The 21,935-nt window shown below is 39.9% G+C and overlaps 1 protein-coding gene across 1 annotated transcript in view; it reads left to right on the forward strand.

The window, feature by feature from the left end:
• Positions 1 to 643: 643 nt before the first annotated feature.
• Positions 644 to 21,935, forward strand: part of LOC118408245 (protein O-mannosyl-transferase TMTC3-like) — a gene marked incomplete at its 5' end in the record, with an annotated part of 49,979 nt that continues 28,687 nt past the window's right edge. The window contains 6 exon segments of the mRNA XM_035808903.1: positions 644 to 759; positions 1,310 to 1,482; positions 2,178 to 2,430; positions 2,944 to 3,092; positions 3,505 to 3,588; positions 4,146 to 4,283. Coding sequence (XP_035664796.1) covers positions 644 to 759; positions 1,310 to 1,482; positions 2,178 to 2,430; positions 2,944 to 3,092; positions 3,505 to 3,588; positions 4,146 to 4,283 — 913 coding nt within the window.

Consider the following 21,935-nt stretch of genomic DNA (forward strand, 5'->3'; position numbering starts at 1 on the left):
GCCATTAGAATAGATGCTGCAGTTGAAGAAGATGCTGCTAGGGGACTCAAAATCTATGATATCTTTCTTGGACAAATAAGAAAACAAATCAGGCAAAACGTTGATTGATTTTTTATCATGTTCAAAAGGAATTAAATCTACCCAGATAGCTTCTGGAAACAATGCAGAGCTCAAAATACTTCTATCTATCTACCTACGCTGGTGCAGGTAACGTTTGAAATTACCTGCACCAAAAAAGGGTTACCTGCACCATTCAAATATATGCCAAAAGTGGATAAAACAAAAAGATATTTTGTACACCTGTTTACTAACAAATTATGTGTGGAAATACTGCATTGCATAGAAACTAAATACAACATTACATGTTGATGTATTCACAATAATTACAAACTACCTGTGATCACTGCCCTTATCATTATGGGTATGTATATTATGAATTACAAGGACAAGTCTCAAAAGTCTGGTGCAGGAAGACATTTAGAAACACCTGCACAGCCCAACCTACACCTGCACTAACCTGCATATGCAGGTGGTATTTTGAGCCCTGCAATACGTTTCTTTTAGGGAAGATGACAAGAAAGCATGAATTGGGAGAACAGTGAATGTGACAAAACTTTTAATGGCTTTGTTTGTGTTGCTTTAGGGTGGAGGTATGTGATATACACAGTCCTCCTGACCAGTGCTGCCACCCTGTGTAAAGAACAGGGTATCACAGTCATAGGGGTGTGCTGTGTGTACGACGTCTTCATCGCACAGAGGGTAAGATGTCTCTTTTAGGCTAAGATCCCAACTGGAAAAAGGGGTGCGCGCCGGCCCTGCAATACACTTTTTGGTGTGTCCCCGATGTGGCCCCGAGGGACGCATTGCATTTCCCAGGTTTTTTTTTTTGGATTTGGTGGGGTACCAGGTTGAATCTTAGTTGGAATTAAAATGAACAAGGGACCCAATAACAAATGGACTGTTAATCTGTTAATGGATGTGTTCAAGTCTCAGTTTTCCTTTGGAAAGACCATGCTGTTTTCAAGAATCAGGAAATTCAGTCTCTTGTAATATTGTAATGTTGCATTATAGTAATTATCGTACATGTAGACTGATATCTTTAAGATTTTTAGAAAGTTATAAAATAATGCTGTTAAAAAGGCCTGTCTTAGCTAATATTGGTTGTGATTAACAGTAGTAGTTAGATAATAGCTCATGACATTATGTCAAACTTAGTTTAAATTTTCATAGACTTTAATGCTCAAGAATCATGATTATAGTAAAACCAGTTAACTACAGATATGTTAAAAATTGAATTTTTTTTCCACAGAAAACAATACAAGACCTTCTGTTCACTGCATACACACTTGTGTCGGGAAAGTCAGGTCTTCCTCCGTGGTTGAAGAGTTCCATAGCTCGTAACCTACTACTCGTTGTGAGCACAGCCTGTTTGATGCTCGCCAGGGTGAAGGTCATGGGGGCACAGCTGCCTGTCTTCACAAGGTAATTGGTCATAGGTCATGACCTCCGTTTGAACTTACAAGAGCCACACAGTTCAAAGTTGAAAGCCGTACAACATTCTCCTAATTTGAATTGCATATCGGGAGAAAATTTATAGTCAAGTGCATAATCTTAGTCACTTTTATATCGATAGAACATTGTCCTAAAGCTACTTTCCTATCTGCATAACTTAACGTCACAGTGGCAGTGGATTGCTTTATTCTTGACAAATAGTGGAATTGGGCAGTCAGAAAGTTGAGGAAGTCAAATTTTCGCCATTGGGAATTGCAACTTTGATGCAGACTGACTTTTACCAAGTTGAACATAAATTTTGAAGGAAATTGTATTGATGACATCCTAGTTCAGTCTCTGAATCTTTTGCTAGAGCGTGAAAAAGATGCTTTTTATAACAATTTATTCTTTATACAAGAATAGCAGGAAGAACATACTATAGATCTAGTGTGTGGTAGCCAGTATTACTCCAAGTAACACACTCAAGGCTATCACACTAGCAACACTTTTACAACTACTGAACTTGTTTCACTTCTATAAGTACACTCATGTAGATGGAAGGGGAACAACTAAGGAAAAAAATCAATGTGTACATAGATATAGATGTCATCCATAGAATTTGCTTGCTGTGGCCTTAGAATACTTGTTGTCATATAATCTACAGCTGTTTTCTTTTTTGCCTCCAGATTTGACAACCCAGCCTCCGTGTCCCCCTCCCCCACCCGACAGCTCACCTTCAACTACCTCCTGTCAATCAACGCCTGGCTCCTCCTCTTTCCATCAGAGCTGTGCTGTGATTGGACGATGGGAACTGTGCCTTTGGTAGAGACTTTTAGCGATCCCAGAAACCTTTGCACACTAGCCTTCTGGGTAACCATGGCCAAGTTGGCTCACTACGCTTTAACTTGTGACGGGAAACGAGCTAAAGCTACAATTATGGTAGGTTATCTCACTATTCTACTACTGTGAAGCGAGAAATGTTTTGGTGTTTTGGGGGATGATTTAATTTGCAGATAGTAGAAAATCTAGTGTTTATGGTCGTGGTTCTAAAGAATGTCTTTCAAATTGTCAAATTATGGTAACATGATTTTTTATTGTACTCACCATGTTTATTTGTCTTTCCTGATATATTTTGATTGTTGATTTGTGTAATTGTATAAGGGAATATCCAAATGCATTGTGTTGAACAAATTTTGTCAAACATACTTTATACGATAATTGTAATTTCCAATCTGACCTTAAAGCGTATCGTTTCTTCTTGATTTGAAATTAGAACAAAATTTCGAATTATACTTTTAATCAAAGGTTAAACATAATGTAACTTTGATATCATTTCTCAACATGCCAATCAAAACTTTCAGTTTTCTTTGACGATAATGTTACAAGTATTACTTTTTCAATATCAAAATGCCTTTTACTCTGTCTAATTAATGAAAACAAACTTTTTTACAGGCCTTATCTCTGATGGTGCTTCCGTTTCTCCCAGCATCCAATCTGTTCTTCCCAGTAGGCTTTGTGGTGGCCGAGCGGATCCTGTACATCCCCAGTATGGGCTTCTGTTTACTCGTTGCCATGGGAACCAGCCTGCTAGCCAAGCAAAGGTCAGTTGAAGTCCTTTGCACATCAGATGACCTTCTCTGTTTCAATTAAACCCTTGGGCCACATAACTTTGTGCAATCACTACAGCAGGGGGCTAATCTAAGTTGGTAGTGGTGTGTGTGTCTTCAACTGCGGTACTCTTTTACAGTTATAAATTTAACAAATCCTGGGATTGGTAAGGAGAGAAAGCAGTAAGTTCAAATGACATTTGTAAGGTATGGCTTGGCCAGGGATCAAACTCACAAAATATTGAATGCAAGGCAAACACTCTAATTCATTTTTACCCAGTCTTGGTAGAAAAGCAGCTTGTTCCTATTTTCATCAACTTGAAGGAAGTTAATAGAAGCTAATATAACATTACTGACAGAACATTCAATGTTTGTAATTGTTTCAAATTGTTTCTTTCTATTTCAGAAACCTTAAGTACGTCACATATGCTGCTGTCTTCTCTCTACTTGTCTTCCACAGTGCCAAGACAATCAGAAGAAATTTTGACTGGTGAGACCATTCAGATAGTGTCAGATTCCACCATCATTTACATTTAGATTTTGGTCACTCTGCAGTACACACAGTGGTTCAAAGGTGGAGCTTTTGCATTATAAGACTCTAACATACTATACTCAATTGTTAAAGGGCCAGAGATGTATCGTCTTTAAAAACAGCACATTTAGGAGTATAAGTCGGCTGTCAGTGGTTTCAAATTTGCAATATTTTTAAAATGTTCCGATTTGACACCATCGTCTGTTGACTTCATATCCCGAAATACGTTTTTTGACGAAGTTCGCATATAGGTTACCCTCAGATAAAGGTGAATGCAGCGTTACATATAGGTCAGCCATGTTTAGCCATATGTTGGCTGAAAAGATTACAGTTTCAAAACATGATTGTTTAAAACATAGTGCAATGATCATGTAAATTCCTCCCTGAATATTTGTATGCACTTCCTAATTTACTATTTAAAGAAATGGTACAAAAATCTACTTCGTAATATTGTTCAAATATTACATAATTGGGCTTTAACCTAAAGGTAGAGTTTTGTTTGCATTTCTGCCCAGGGAGTCGGAGTATAGTTTGTTCCAGTCTGCGCTGAAGGTGAACACGAGAAACGCAAAGCTGTGGAACAACGTTGGCCATGCCCTAGAGAACCAGGACAGACATGCAGAGGCCCTGGAATACTTCCTCCGAGCTGCTGGGTACGTCGTTGTACTTTTAACTGTTGGTCTTGTCTGGTCTAATGGTTGTTAGTTAAGGCAAATGAAATAGTTCTGTCCCTGTGAGACTTAGTGCTCCAGTAGACGAGAGGGTGAAGAAGGAATTGCACACCCCTCCTTCACCATAAAAAGTCATGTGCAGGTGAGGCAAAACAGGTAAATGCCTGTCTGCCTGCTCATCTGTCGAATCGACAGGAGAACCATAGTTAAGGCAAAAGGTAGGGGTATTTCCATTGTTATTGTTACCTTTGCCAAGGAGGTTATATTTACCTTCGCTGAGAAGGTTATGTTTTGGGTACTAGCATTTGTATGTATACTATGTATATTTGTATGTATGTACTATGTAGAAGACCAGCATAACTCGCTGGATGGATGGCATTGATATTTAACATGAGGGTAGATCTTGATGAGATCTGGAAACGATTAGATTTTCGTCCCTCCAGCAGCCTGTTACGGTACTGCAGCAGAACTTCCTGGTTTGATATCTCGAGTCCTGGACATGCTGCGGCTATGAATTTTCTGTTTATGGCATTGATGTGTGAGTCGTTATGTAGGTTAACATAATTATATAACTCGAGAAGCTGAGTATGGATTTTTCTGATATTTGGTAGTGAGTATCAGTTGCGGAAAGGAAGGTGGACTTCGAAAATGGTTAGCATTTTTCACGAATGCCAAGAAGAGCGCCCGGGAATGCCTGGTAACATAGCATTTTGGCCAATTTTAACGGCCTGTGAGCGGTTGTTCCGAACCATGTGAACGTTCATGCGAATGGGCGCTGTATGGCCTCCAGCTGCTATTCAAATGGTTGCGGAACGGCATCAATATGCCATCTGAACGGTACAGAACGCAAAGCAACAACTGCCAGAAAGACGCGGAACGACATGGAATGCTGAATGGCGTCAAACAACATTGAAATGGCAACTCAAATAGTACAGTGCACAAAATAAGGTTTATTCTTTAGTTAAACTCCTTTAACTGTTACATGTGACAGCTACTCCTCCAGGAATATCAATGCACACAAATCAAAACATTTACTGTACAGCATAACATAACAATATCTCATAATAGTAATAACATTAAACCATTGCAAGCTTCAGCTTCTTATGGTCTTTGGGGCATTTTCGTCAGGCTAAATCGATTTTCACTAGAGTATGTGAAAGCCTCAATTATCATATGCCTGTCAGAACATCATTCCGCTCTGAGTATGAGATTTAAGGTTAGCAGATAATACAATATGAATTATAGTGTATATAATTACATTGTATATCACTATACAATGTATGTCAGGATAGACATATTTTGTGTCACTGATTCAGAGCAGTATATCTAAGGCCAGACCGTGGCTTTTACCACAGTACAAATTTTAAACTGGTGTTTTACATACAACTTAACATGGTTTAAAACATACACAAAACAACAGGGAAGTTTGAGGCAATTAAAATGTATCTATTCATACGAATCATAGAATAGAGAAACTTACACAACAGTGTACAACGTGGTAGTATAGCAAGTTTGGCATCTACAAAATGATTTTGCACTCTATATACAATGTTCATTGTACAAGAAAACAAAACAACTCCAACAAGATCATTGCGTCTGATGCAATTGGTTATATCTGATAGTATGAAATTCAATTTGAACTTTACTGCAGAACAGTATTGCACATTTTGTTAACAACTATTTTACAACATACAAAGGGTACAGTGTGCAAGAAACCAAAGTACATTGGAGATTTATTGATACAATTGTCTAAAAGTATAGAATTACATTTTTCATCATCATCAATTGCATGTTCACCCTCTCTTAAAATATCCGGACGTCCCTGTCCCCCATAGCCTTCTTTCTAAAGTTTCTATCAGTGCTTTTACCGGAGCCTGCTAATGGTATCTATACAATGTACATTATGCAAGGTCACTGCAGCAAAGTAGTGATTATAGTACAACTGTTACTGACTATGAACATAGGAACATGAAAAACCATAAGTCAAGCACTGCATCTTTATACCATGTAAAAAGATGTTTTAAACATAAATTCCAGTGCAGTCCTAGCCAAGCCCATTGATGTTCTTTCCTTCATTTTTAGCAAAATTACCAAAAGCTGACATGTTTTCCAGTAATTCTAGAGCCCACAGCCCCTCTTTGAGAGCTTTTTAGTGAATGGTCATTTTGATTGACAGCTAACCAAACAATGGATAATTAAGCGTATTTTACTGAAGTTGTGTAGTCTGTTGGCCTCTCATTATTACAGTATTGTGAGGAACTCAGATCCGAGGAATCCATACAAAGGGTAGATAATTTCAAATTTGGCTCCTACATCATGTGTCCTAAAAAGGAGTTTGAAACTAGGAAAGGCCTAGCATGAGAAGCAAGCAACAAATTGGACAAAATCTTGAACTCTAACATCCCTAACAAATTGAAGGTCCAATTTGCAAGACTTAGTGTTCTTTACTCTTATTAGTGGAACCTATTTTGTTGTATGGTGCAGAAACCTGGACACTTGCTTGTCAACACTAAAACAGATTAGATGGGACCTACACAAATTATAATACTTTGCAAAGCACAGAACATATCTTGGACTCAACATGCTACTGTTGAAACAGTTAAGTCTCCTAAACTATCTCAGAAGCTGACTTACCAAAGGGTAAAATTTGCAGGACATTGTTGTCGAGCTAAAGAGGAAATAGTTTCGTCTGTTCTCCTATGAAAACCGTGTGGGCGGATATATTGCAGAAGTTAGCCTGGTCCCAACCTCCGGTAGATAATGTATCTAACGAAAGCGGCCCTAAATTCGCCACTGTTCTGTAAATTTGCCATTTTCGGTTCATTTATTTTTCAGTTGGAAAGGGAGATGGTAAAGGTTATTTCAATGACACTTCCAGACTATCAAAGATTAATATGCATGCAGTCTTCTGTTTGAGTCTATTCAAACTGAGATCAGCGGAGCAACGAAAGGAGAGCACATGGCACAGCACCATAATTGGGCGCAATGGCTGGCAACAGCGACCGTCGTATATTCCCTGATCGTTTTACTTCAAATAAATGGTTCAGGGAACTAAATGTTACATCGGGAAACTTCACTGACCTAGATATAATCCTAGACTGTATGTTAAAGATGAATATGGAAACCTGCCGTGTTTCTATAGAGCAGTTATTTTGATAAGATTGTTAATACAGTATTGTGAGTGAGTGACGCAGCTTCATTCCTCACTAGATGGTTATGTTATCTCCCCGGTGAATAACAGAGGGGAAAGAATGCACTGTACGTCATCCTGAACCATGGTGATATGGCCGCTTTATTACAGTTTGAAAAGGATTTGAGACTTCATTTTAAGTGTCTGATTTAGTAGAAGGTTAGAGAAGGAAAACCTTTCTTTTTACATTGAAAAGGCATCTGAATGCAATTCACGCTCGTTAAAGTATGACCATCATATTAGGATATATTTTATATGTGTCAGTGAAACAAAGTTCAGTTAGCATTTTGTGATCTCTCATTGAAATGCGAGGATTTCTTATTTAATACAAGGGGCAAAAGTGCTTAAGCTAAATGTGAAATGTCGTATCGTGAAATGAATGAACTTCAAGGTAATTTCTAACAGCTACAAACTAATATGTGGAGATGGCATTTGAATCTTAAATAAAGCCTTGTCAATCATCGTTTTAAAAGTTACTGTAGCAAATTATTAGTCTCCTGTATTTTGGTTATTTTTTCTGGGACAATAGGTAAAAAAGTAGTGCGGTCGTTGGGGCAATAAAGTACTCAGCGGTTGTAGGGGGGTGGGCGTAGGGGTAAAAAGGTAGTGTGGTCATAGGATCTGAATTGAATCAATGTCACTGATGCATGTAAATGTTATTCATGCAAGCCACCTTCTTTCATTTGATGTGCCTTTTCATCAAACACAAGATGCCAAACTATTTAGAGTTATTTCCAAGTCACCAAGATGGTTTTGAACTAATATGTGTAATAAGTTTGAACTACTTTGAGTAAAAGAACATTTCAGTCACTTAAGTTCGAAATTGTTCAAACATTTCAAAATGAAAGTTTAAACATGTTTGAACCTTTTTACATTTCTTGGAACATTTGGGAAAGTAATGATAAAATTATCTCTTTATTTAGAACAATTTTCAAACGTCTATGTGTTTTTGTTATTGTTCCAACATGTTACAACATTTTGTGTCATTTTTTCCCTCCATAAAAACTTTTATTGACCCCATAAACAAAGCTGCTAAGCTTCGTCCTTTGTTTGGCTCTTGTATTTTTAGATTTTCTGGTGAGTCTTTTGTGTGAAGGTGGCAGACAGACATAATTTCCTGCACTTGGTAGGGATGTGTGAATTGCCCTCTTCCCAGCCCACTAACCCAGATTCATCATATTGTTTCCATGTTCGAACATGTGGTCACAAATGATGCATCTATGTTGGAACAGTTTAGAAACTAACAGAAATAATGTATTTGATGTTAGAAATGTTTCTAACATGTTTGAATACTGTAGAAATATTAAGAATGTCACATAAATGTTATAAATAGTTCTAAACAGTTACTTATCACAGTTAGATTGTTGCAAAGATTTCCAAAATGTTAGAACAAAAGGCAAGAAACACCCTCTCGGTAATATGGAATCGACTCTACAGCAACTCAGGTTATGAAGTTGAGAATGTTGTCCAGGACATGCTTGTACCCCTGGCGAATGTTTTTGTTCATGACGCCGTATACGATCGGGTTTAGGGCACCGTTCAATAATCCTAGCAGCTGGGCCACATTGAAGGCTTCGGCCGGAATTTTATTGGAGAAAATTACCATGACTATCATGGGCATACAGCATACACTGTAGACAGCAAACAGCATCATCATCATTTTGGTGATCTGCCTCTCAGCAGCACTGGGACAGTTTTGTGAGCTGCTAAGCGTGACAGCGCGCTGCTGTCGTTCTGTTTTGGCTATCTGATCTGACAGTGTAGTTACAGTTAGATTCATGCCTTGGGCTTTATTGGGCTCTATGCAGCCACTGCTTTTTTGTTCTTCAACGCTTGATAAAGATTTTTCGTCCTCTTTGTTTTGATCTGTGTCTGGTATCGGAGTAACCAGGATCATGGTGCCTCTGGGTTTACCTGGCTCTATGCTGTCTTTGCCTTTCTGTCCATCATCACTAAGTCTTGATGAGGACTTTTCGTCCCACACCCACACCACACCCTCCAGATTTTTTACAGACTTTGCCACCTTGATGGTTTCTGTGCTGGTGGAAGGGCCAGCACCACTACATGTAGTACTGGTACTACCTCCCTCCCCACTTGTGTGCTTCACTGTCAAACGGGCAGAAGGCTGGCCCTGTGCATTAGCGTGGACTCGTTTCTTACTCTTCCTCACATGGTTTTGGATCAGGATGTAAGAAGTGAGGGAACCAATGTATGGTAGAACGAAGGTAAATAGAACTGAGGGAATCTTTGCCCAGAGTTTGTCAGAATTTGCCATCATGCAAATTTTCATCTTCGGGTCCACTTTTACTTCTTCGCCGATGTGAAGAGGCAAGAATGAAACAATGGGGACCAACCATGTGAGGAAGAGCATGATGACAAGGGCACGTGTGGAATTCAGACGTGTACTGTTGGTACAGATCTTGAAGTAACGCTGGAGAGCGATACAAAACATGTGGCACAGCGATGCCCCCCACAGCACTGGGGAGATGTAGGACACAAACCAGCACAGAGCTGGTGGGGGCTCCCATTGGGGGTTTAGGACATGCTGGATCCAAAAGGGGGAATTCAAGCTGCTGAAGAGCATATCTGCACAGCTGAGCCTGACCAGTGGCACGTTGACCAGTTTCCGCAGGTTTGGGCGTGTCCAGATGGCCAGTATGGTGAGGAGACCACCGACAACAGTGACCACGATGACAACTGTAGGGCACGATAGATCAGAGAAAATGAACGTTAACTGCTTTACAGAACATTTTAAGCCTCGTTCATCATTAGACCTACTTAAGATGTATTTTGATTTTAAGAACAAATAAAACCTGGGCTCATACATTGTATTTCAGTAATCAGAAATTGAAGTTGCAAAATATAGTGTCCCTGACACTTTTAGAATATTGATAAAAATGATCCTGCATTTATTGTATCATGCCTCTTCATACATTTTTCCAGAGAAGGAAATCAAAGCCTAGCTTAAGATAGAGAGGAAGGGAGACATAAAGACCCCACAATGTACAAGAAAACAAGGCAGAAACACAACTTACTTGCATTGATGACGATAAGAACATACTCAAAGGTAGTTGCCATGACAAAGATGGGTTGTCATCAGGCTTTCATCATCCGTGGAGTCTCGCTAGTAGAGCTGAATATGTTGTAGAAATATTAAACGGAAAATAGACATTTTTGAACAAAGACCAGCACTCAGGAGTACACGAAAGATATTATTTAAAACACGCTCTGAAATCTACATTTTATTAACTTGAAATAGACGTTTTGTGTACTTTTTTTCTCCACACATATGGTTGGGCATCCCTTAGACACCCTCCATTGTATAGAACAATAGGTATTTATAAAGCTGTTAGTAGTTTTTCTCGAAACATTCTGATCAGAGACATTTTCAGAACAATTGCTAATAATTATTAAGACAATGAGCAAGTCCTACGCAAAAAAAGACATTACAAACTATACAATCTAAACAGAAGATGCATCAGTGCGACATAAACCTTTCCAAGACATTTCCTGCTGTAATACTTGTGTCTAACGCTTGCGAAAGAGCCCTGTATAACACCATACAGCATATAAGTTTGGTGTAGAGCCTTGAAATCAGAAAGCAGTTTAAATACAATTGTAGCTGAGAAAAAAATTGCTTGAATACATGATATTTGTCATCAGTTGATGAAACCTCTTACATCTATTCTGTAAATTTAAATGAGAGAAAACCATACACAAATTACTTAATTGATACCAAGTAAAGATTGAATATTTGCCAATCATTCATAATTTTTTCACATGAAAAAAGAAGACAGTTGCTTACCGTCATTGCTTACGTGGCAACAGACTTTTAGCCAGGCATGGGTCCAGGCATTATTTAGATCATGCTCTTTTCTTAAAATAACAAGAAATTAGATACACTAGATGCCCTAAGACACTTAGGAGCAGATCCTCTGACAAGCATGAAATTCTGATTGACCAGGGATGCCACAAGGTTATTTGTGATTACAGTCTTCTACTGTCCCTCTATGACAGTAATTTTGGCCCTCAGGTTACCTTAGAATGCACCATTTTAACTTCATATTCTCAAAAATTGTGCACCAGGGAAGGAGGATGGCCCCAGACCACGACTCACCATTGAATTTGGACACCCCATTGTAAAATCCTAGCTAAAAGCCTGCATCACAATAGCAGGTTTGCGCACAAGGATGAATATGTTTGTTATATAATTATATAGTTATGCCTGTGGCGATTTTGAAAGGCAAAACTGCAGATGTTTGTATGTCTATCTAAGAAGTAGTGCAGCAATTAATAATTCAGCACCCTGGACAGGGAAATCAGTTACTATAAAATAATAAAATACACTGTATTTGTTTACAGCTATTAAATTTTTTTAGGGAGAAAATGGAGTGTTTGCAGTTCTAAATGAGCATACTGTACAGTAATTGAAACTCAAAAACCAGCTAAGATAGCCACTCAGAAACAACACAACATGTTAATTGCTACTCAGCAAGAGTGCCAAGACAGACAGAACAGTCACTTTTGGCGATGCTGGCATTATCAACTGCCACTGATCTAAACGTATCTACCATTCTTGTATAGCAAGTACATGTAGACCATTCTTAAACAAAGGGGAGAAAATTCAGTAAATTTTTTAATGGTAGTTAGTAGAATGTAAAACCAACGCAAACATTTCTGCATTTACGGCAAAACCACGGATATTCATCAGTTACCCACCTGCAACTGTCACAGTGTTGAAACCTGTCGTCAAAACAGGAAGAAGTTCGCAGGACATCTGGAAGGAGCGGTTCGCAGGCGCAGAGTGAGCGATGGTGTGCGCTGTCAGCGATCCTAATATGGTCTGATGAAGGACAATTATGAACACATTGTACCAGCTGTACAAACCACCTTCATGAATGTATCGCAAACAACCTTTCATGTCGTCCAGAATGTTCTACCAAAAGATGCCAGAGGGTTCGATATCTTAGTTTTTGACTACGGTATGAGTGCAATATATGCCCACTGACATTTACCTTATAATGAAGTTTTGATGAAGACTCAATGGACCTTAATTTGGTATGCAATTACTCACAAGAACTGGATTTTGGACACAGTCAGGTTTCATGTAGTATCCACTAGCTTTTGTCACTGACACCAGAAACGTCTTGCAGTTTCCAAAAGCATAAATATGCTTGCTGGCCATGGGTAGTTGCATTTTGGATATACATGTCTGGCAATCTAACCTTAATCGGCGGAACTTGAATCAGCCTTTAATCTTGACCAGGATGCTTCTAACGGAAAGTTTAATGGAACTTTTGGAAAAAATCTTAAAGAAAGCTGGAGATGGCCTTGTACCCCATTTGCCCCTTCCTCACTAAAGGACAGAATGTATTTGGATACCTGCATTGTCCTACGCAAAGACGAGCCCATGTCCTAGAACTTCACTTGATTCGTACTCGGTCTGGTATGAGTGTGATGTACACTCAGACATTTACCTAATGATGAGATTTCGATAAAACTCAATTGACTTTGATTTGGTATGCCAAATTGCAATTAGTCACAAGCAACTGCATTTTGGACACGACTAGGTACCGGCAGTGACACCTGAAACATCTGACCAATTCCAAAATCATAATATCCAGTTGCTTGAGTAATAGACCACGTGAGCTGATTTCGTCATAGGGAGAATTTAACGAACTGTATTGTCATTGCGTTGAACAAAGAACATGTTCCGAAAAGTGTTCGCCAAACCCAGAAGGTACTTTTGTTGGCAGCCAATTGTATCAAGAAAAGGCTTGGCGTATTGCTAGTGTTCACTTCTGCCAGCGGCCCAGTGCCCTCACACATGCAGTCAAACTTTTTTGAATATCTGTATACAATGTACGTGACTATTCACCTTTCCCTGTTGCATAAGATAACGATAAAAATGGCCTTTTATACTTAACTGTCCTAAACCAGTAAGGACGTAGATTGTAATTGAGCACCTGCATCCTTCAGGTTCAGCGACCTTTTATGAACACGTTCTTTGTTTACAGATGACATTATGGTTCATGAGTAAGATCTTTCAGATGACAAAAGCAGTTTGTGTGGTTCAAAGGGGTCTATTGCTATTTGACACATACTTACTTTCTGGCTGTCTAACCTTCATCGACCGACCTTGATTTGGCTTTTGATAACCCATCTTGCCCAGGATGTCCCTCGGATAGGACGTTAAATGGAGGTCCTGTGTCTGGGGAGAGCCATACCCCAGGCACATTAAAGAACCCACCACGTGCGATGGTCTGGTGTGAGTGGTTCAAAACCTACAGTACCTGGGGCAATTACTGCCGTATTGAGGTCACATGAGTGGCGCCAAATGGCAGCTTGCTCCAGACACTTGCGACAGTCGTACTGAGGTCACCTGAGTGACGCCATATGGCAGCTTGCTCCAGACCCTTGCGATTTAGCCCAGCCTATTGTAAGCTCCTCGCAATTCAGCCCCTGGCAGCAAAGAGTGAGTAGTCGGCCCACCCAATAATGATGACAAGTATTATTTATAGCCACGGGTATCCATTCTCCTATGCACAGACAAACCTTCATTTGGTTTGTAATCCCTCCCATTTTCACTGTTGCACCACTAACCAGCTGTCAGCCAATCAGAGAAAAGAGCATCAATCATTATTAATGCGTTGTCCAAGGGGAAAGCTAGTGGCAAGGGGTGGGTATCAGTACAGAAAATTCAGGTCCAGGTACAGTTCAAGTCCAGAAGACCAAGTCCAGTTCTGGACCTGATACTGATTATGCAAATAAGACCATATATAATTTGCATAATTAATGTTAAAGTGCCATAAATGTGGTAAAGTGGTAAAGGATTGGATAATCAACATTGTGATCGCTGTAAGTTATTTTAAGGTGTACATAACAAGGCATAGATTATGTAAATTAGGAAGTCATTTGAATACATGATCAGAGTATTTCATGGAGATATGAGGTCTTCAAACTCATGTTTATTTAAGACAATCAAAATGTATCCATTCTTTGAACAATATACTTAATTGCAGGACAGTATACAATGTTCATCTAAAGTCCGGGAAGTTTTGGCAACAACACAATGCTAAATACAATGTCTAAGAAAACAAAATACATCAAAGAAGTCCATTGCTTGTGACACAATTGGTAATATGTATGAATAGTATACATGAACATTTCTGTGTAAGAATTAGTAAAAAGTATTTGCAAGTTTTGCCAACAAGTACATTGTGTTTTATAACATGCAATGGGTATTCTAGAATGACGTACAGTGTATAAGAAAGTAATTTAAAAGTACATCCGAACTTCAAAAGGGTTGATAAGTTAGTCTTAAATGCACAATGTACTTTTGCAAAGTCAATAGAGCAGAGTCGTGATACAGTACAACAGTTAAACTTACAAGATCTCTAGATCATTAAAAGGCAAGGTAGCACAGTATCCAAAGTATATATAAAACAGCGGCGCACGCAAGCAAGTTCAAATCGTTCCAATTGAAATATGAAGCCTTGGGCCGTACTTTAAAATACAGACTGGTCGGAACACCAATAATGAATGTTGATACTGACCAGTATGATATACTGTAGAATACAAAAACTTTCGCGGCGGTTTAATGTTCGGGGTTTTCACGGTGGCCGCTTTACTGTGAACTTAAATCGAACGTGAACATTTTTCCATGGCAGTAAGAGACTACAGTGCTTGGTGCTACCACGAACTTAAAACCGAAAAGTCCTTTTGCCCGCTACTGTAAAATTAAATCCCCGCGAACTTAAATGCATTTACAGTAATACGAATGATTGACATGGTTACATTCCCCACTTTGGTCACTCTGTGATTTTATTCAGTGGTTTAGCAAAGGACCAGGCGTTATGACACCATATACACCTCGGGGCGGGTCATTAACCCTTAATTACACAACCCATAAATACTATACAATACTATACTATTTAAGCTTTCATGAATAAACAAAGGTTCAAGAACATCAAAGATTAAATACAACATTAAACACTGAACTTTGTCATACTTAGAGAATGAATGAGTTAAATTATATTGTATTATGTCTATTCAAGGTACATTTAATTTATATAAATAGCACCTTTTTAGATAATTAGTTTTTACACCATCTTAAACTAAATACCCTTCATTTTGATTTGTCGAGTTCCTCATATTTTTCCTCATCATTTTCATTTATGGGATGATTGACGAAGACCAAAGCCCATTGTTGACCAAAAGGTAATGATGTTGCTAAGGCTATAATTTGTCAAGCAAGTATCCAGAAACACATTAAAATGTCATTTTAGAGCCCAACCAAATATTTCTTAAGAGCGCTCCAGTCCAACTTCGCCAATGTTTTGTTTTAATATAATAGGTTACACCTGGCTGCAGGGCTCGAAATGCTTTTTTCTGCATAACTGCACTGGCGCAGGTAGCATTGAAAATTACCTGCTCCAGACAAATTTTACCTGCACCACTCTAGGAAAGTAGGAAGTATGGATCATACTGAAATTGTTCAGGAACCATTATTCTATACTTAATAGGTGGTCACAGTCAATGCAGCTAATAACAATCCACATGCATCTACACCATAGGATATTTATATGATTGTATAATACCTAGTACATGTATATGGACCAGTGCAGGTTAGGTGCAGGTAGACACCAGAAATACCTGCACAGCTAAAATTTTACCTGCACTCACATGCATATGCAGGTGGTATTTCGAGCCCTGTGGCTGTAATCTATCTGGAGGTATTAGAGGGTTTTATGCAGCTGAATAATATAATGCAACTGCGCCGGCCCCTTGTTTAGAACTTCAATGTCAACATCAAGCGGCTGATACAATCACATTTTGGAATTCAGAAAAATGCTATCAGCAGAACCAGGACACACTCCTCTTGAGTTAAGTATGTCTCCGAAGATAGAATGCCAAACATTTGACAGAAACTCATGTTATCAAGTTCAGGGCCCTGTCCCAGATATGCTTGTATCCCTGGCGAATGTTTTTGTTCATGACGCCATATACGATCGGGTTCAGGGCACCGTTTAATAATCCTAGAAGCTGAGCCACATTGACGGCTTCAGCCGGAACTTTACTGGAGAAAATTGCCATCACTATCATGGGCATACAGCATAGAGTGTACACAGTAAACAGCATCATCATCATTTTGGTGATCTGCCTTTCAGCAGGACTGTTACTGTTTTGTGAGCTGCTGCCTGGAACAGCGTGCCGCTGTCGTTCAGTTTTGGCTGTCTGACCTGACACTGTATCGACAGTTTTTTGGGTCATGCCTGTGGCTTTTGGTGGCTCTATGCGGTCATTGCCTTTTTGTTGTTCAGTGACAGTGCTTGACAAAGGTTTTTTGCCCTGTTGGTTTTGATCTGTGCCTGGTGTTGAAGCAACCAGGATCATGGTGCCTTTGGGTTTACCTGGCTCTGTGCAGTCATTGCCTTTCTGTCCATCATCACTTGATGTGAACTTTTCATCTCCCACCCACACCACACCCTCCAGATTTCTTACAGGCTTTGTCACCTTGACGGTTTCTGAGCTGGTGGAAGGGCCGGCACCACTAGTACTACCCCCCTCCCCCCGTGTGTTCTTCACCGCCAAACGGGCGTTAGCATGGACTCGTTTCTCGCTCTTCCTCACATGCATGGTTTTGGATGAGGACGTAAGAAGTGAGGGAACCAATGTATGGTAGGATAAAGGTTAAAATGATTGAGGGAATCTTTGCCCAGAGTTTGTCAAAATTGACCATCATGCAGATTTTCATCTTCGGGTCCACCTTTACTTCTTCACCGATGTGAAGAGGCAAGAATGAGACAATAGGGACCAACCATGTGAGCAAGAGCATGACGACGAGGGCACGTGTGGAATTTTAGACGTGTACTTTTGGTACAGACCTTGAAGTAACGCTGGAGAGCGATACAAAACATGTGGCTTAGCGATGCCCCCCACAGTACTGGGGAGATGTAGGCCACAAACCAGCACAGAGCTGGTGGGGGCTCCCATTGGGGGTTTAGGACATGCTGAATCCAAAAGGGGGGATTCAAGGTGCTGAAGAGCATATCTGCACAGCTGAGGCTGACCAGTGGCATGTTGACCAGTTTCCGCAGGTTTGGGCGTGTCCAGATGGCCAGTATGGTGAGGAGACCACCGACAACAGTGACCACAATGACGACTGTAGGGCACAATTGATAGTTTTTAATGTCATAGAAAATGAACTGCTTTACAGGGCATTTTAAACCTCCTTCTTCATAAGACCTACAGTACATGTATTTTGAATTTACAGACAAAACAAATATTTCAGTACCGAATCAGAGGTTGAAGTTGCAGATGTAGTGACCCTGACACTATTAGAATATTCATAAAAATGATTCTGCTTTTATTGTCTCATGCTTCTTCATACACTTTTACTTAGAGAACAAAAGCAAAGCCTAGCTTAAGATAGTGAGGAAAGTAGATATGAAGACACCACAATGTACAAGAAAACTAAGGCAGAAACACAACTTACTTGCATTGATGACGATGAGAACATACTCAAAGGCAGTTGCCATGGCAAAGATGGGTTGTCAATGGCCTTCCCCCATCCTTAGAGTCTCACTATAGTAGAGCTGATATGTTTAACAAATGTTAAACGGACATAAGACATTTTTTTAACAAAAGCTAGCACTGATGGACATGAAGACGACATGTTTATAACACAGGCTTTGGAATGTACATTTTGTTAACTGGCAATATTACACATTTTGTATGCATTTTTTCTTCACAAAGTCATATGGTTTGGGCTCCCCTCAGACACCCTCCATTGTATAGTAAAATTTTTTAAGGTATTTATATCATCTGATCAGAGACATTTTCAGAACAAATGATAAGACAATAGTTAAACTGAATGCAAAAAAGACAGTACACAATGTACCTAAAATGATTTCTCGAAAAGGTCCAGAAAATAAAATTGATCTTAGACTCTTAAGTTTTGCCTATAACCATTTTGAATATCAAAACTGCAGGTGTTTTTACATCTGTCCAAGAAGTAGTGCAACACCAATTCAGCACCATGGACAGGGAAAGCAGCTACTATAAATGCAGTGCTACAGTTACATACTGTACAGTAATGGAAACCCTGACATCTTAACAGATAGCCAATTGGAAACCACTACAGCAGAAGCCGTTTAATTGCACAGCCTAGTTGCCAACATATTTCATGCAATCATCCGGCTGGTGCAATAATGTAAACTTATCAAGCTGGAATGCACTGGTTTGGAATTTAAGGATTCCATGCAGTTAACTGAAGTGTGCGTTAATCCGTCGTGCAATTAACTGGCTTCTACTGTATTACATGTCTATTCAGCGAGTGTACTTTAGACAAGCAGTTGACAGAAGTGTGCGTTAATCTGTCCTGCAATTAACTGGCTTCTACTGTACTTGTCTACTCAGCGAGTGTACTATAGACAAACAGACCAGTTGCTTTCGCAATGCTGGCATGATCAACTGCCACTGATCTGACTGTATCTACCCTCTAAATACAATTAGCACTTCAATGTACAGTATCGGGTCTCCGTTAAATTTGTGCTTTGTAAGCATTTAAAATGCATCGTCACTGTAATAATTGTGCCTACATATGCGCCTACAACACATTATGATACTGAACCATGTACTAAGTACATTTAGTGCTTAGACAAGGGGGAGAGAAGACAGTCAATTTTTTCCTGGTAGTTGTGAGTTTGCGGTCAGCATGAAAACTGTGAACATAAAACCACCGCAAACATTTCTGCATTTACGGCAAAAGCACAGATTATAATTTACCCACCTGCAACTGTCGCAGTGTTGAAAACTGTCGGTTCAAAACAGGAAGAAGTTTGCAGGACTGCTGGACGGAGCAGTCCGCGGGTGTAGAGTGAGCGATCGTGTATGCGGTCAATGATCATAAAGTCTGATGAACGTCAATTACGAACTCATTGTACCTGCAGTACAAACTGATGAACGTATTGGAAACATAGTTTCCAACGTTTCAAAACATCCGGAATGTTCTACCAACAGATGCCAGAGGGTTCGCAATTGTAGTGGTTGACTACGGTATGAGTGCGAAAAACACTCACTGGCATTTACCAATAATGAGGTTTTGATGAAACACAATGGACCTTGATTTGGTATGCCAAATTGCAATTACTAGTCACGAGCACCTGGGTATGTCATTTTTCACATTATAAGTATTCACTACCTTTCATCAGTGACACCTGAAACATCTGACCATTTCCAAAATCTTAATATCCAGTTGCTTGAGTGATAGACCCTTTTGAACCACATGGACTTATTTCATCATAGGGGGGATTTTACTCACAAACCATAACGTCACCGCGTTCAGCTGAGAACAAAGAACGTGTTCGAAAATGTGTTCGCCAAACCCAGAAGGTGGGGCACTTCAAGATTTTGTTGGCAGCAAACGGTAGAAAGAACCTGGCGTATTGCTAGTATTCACTTCTGCCAGTGGCCCAGCAGACTCACACATACATGCGGTCCAACTTTTCCAATTATCAGTTACATATGCACCTTGCTATTCCCCTTTCCCACTTGCATATTATAATCATTATGATAAAACCGGCCTTTTTATACTCAACTGTCGTAAATCAGTCAGGACGGAAATTGTAATTAAACACCTGCTTCTTTCGGGTTTGCCAAACTTTTACGAACACGTTTTTTGTTTACAGATGAGTCCATCAATGCATCCTAAGTATAGTATATACAAGGTAAAAACTTAAAATATGTTTTTTCCAATATAAATCCCAATGCAAGCCCATCAATATTCTTTCCTTTATTTTTAGCAAATGGCATGGGTCACATTTTCCAGTAATTCTAGAGCCCACAACCCCTCTTTGGCAGTTGATGAGTGACCATTCAATGTATCTGATATATCAAACTGAAGTGGTGTAATCTGGGGGGCCTCTGATCAGTACAGTGTAGGGGTGACGCAACAGTTAGCGCATGCGCCTTGAGCCAATGGTGACAGATCTCAAATAAAAACAAACCATTGAAAAGCCTTTCTTGGTGGAATTTTATGTTAAATCTGGGCAGTTTTGGAGTGGCTTCAGTAGGGAAGATACTTGTTGAATCAGTGTTAAAGAATTACCTTTAACCAGTTGGAGGGTCTGGCACCCCTCTGAGATAGTGGTATCATCCCCAGGTAGCTGATTTTGGCCTAAAGGACCAATCCAAGGGCTCTGATGGGGGGGGGGGTATATCTAAAGACTAGCCATATAGAAATTCTTGCAAATGCCTGTGATGAGACTAGACAGAGTTAAGGCCAACAGATGAGGGTATGTTTGTATGGCTTGATGTTTTGATTCTTGAGAGTATTGCATAATTTGTTTCCTAAACTCTCCCATGAGATTACATGTATCATTAGGAAAAATTCTAACCGTGTATACTCCCCTATGTGCCTCTTCCGTTGACTCCATAACCTGTTATGTCTGTTAAATGCCTAGTTCTACACTAAACTGTACTTCCTGCGACTCTGGTAAATTCACAACGCAGGCTATTCAGTATTGCCTGAAGTTTGGCCCAACCACAGGTAGGATTGCGATTTGGCCATTGGGGTATCCAACTCGCAGGAGGGCCGGGATCGAGGGTGATGTGGAATACGCCATGTTGTATTTTATCTTTATGTCATACCTGTGACGCGAAAACGTTCGATACGGGTGCTCCGGACTGGCTGATCACTTTCCGTACGGCCCGGGCTTATCGCACGGGCTCCATTTGAATAAATCGAACTGTTTCGAGTGGGCCGAGTACGGCGCCATCGAAAGTTCGAATACTAAGTACCTGATTCGGACGTTGGAACATTACTGTTGCAACGCTTTTTTTTTTTTTTCGAGGGCAACAAATTTGTTCAACTTCTGGCGCATTTCGCATCAAAACAGTGGTTTTCTCAGGTGGGTATGACATAAATAAAATACAACACGGTGTATTCCGCATCACCCTCAGTCCCAGCCCGACCGCGGCTGTCGTGCGATCCTACCCGCGGTCGGGCTGGTACCTCGGGTGATACGGAATACACCGTGTTGTATTCTATATGTATCATGCCAACCCGATAAAACTCAAGGTTATTCCCAAAAAAATGTGACATAAACTACACATCACGTCAACATCTTCGTCAATTCAAACAAAAGAACCGGGCAAAGGAAAGAAAAGAAATGTTCGAGTTTTTGACCGTCGGGCTGTGCACAGGCAAGTAAGTTTAAGCCGTGCCAATCAAAATATGAAGCCCTGGGCTGTACCGTAAATTATGTCATACCTGTGACGCGAAAACGTTCGATACGGGTGTTCCGGACTGGGCCATAACTTCTGTATTGCACAGGTTCGAAAGGCGTACCACACAGGCTTCCTTTGAGTAAATCGAACCATTTCAAGCGGGCCGAGTGTGGCACGGTTGGCAATTGGAATACCTGATTCAGACTGTTGCA

This window comes from Branchiostoma floridae, unplaced genomic scaffold (genome assembly GCF_000003815.2).
Source record: "Branchiostoma floridae strain S238N-H82 unplaced genomic scaffold, Bfl_VNyyK Sc7u5tJ_1561, whole genome shotgun sequence".
NCBI classification, from domain to species: Eukaryota; Metazoa; Chordata; class Leptocardii; order Amphioxiformes; family Branchiostomatidae; genus Branchiostoma; species Branchiostoma floridae.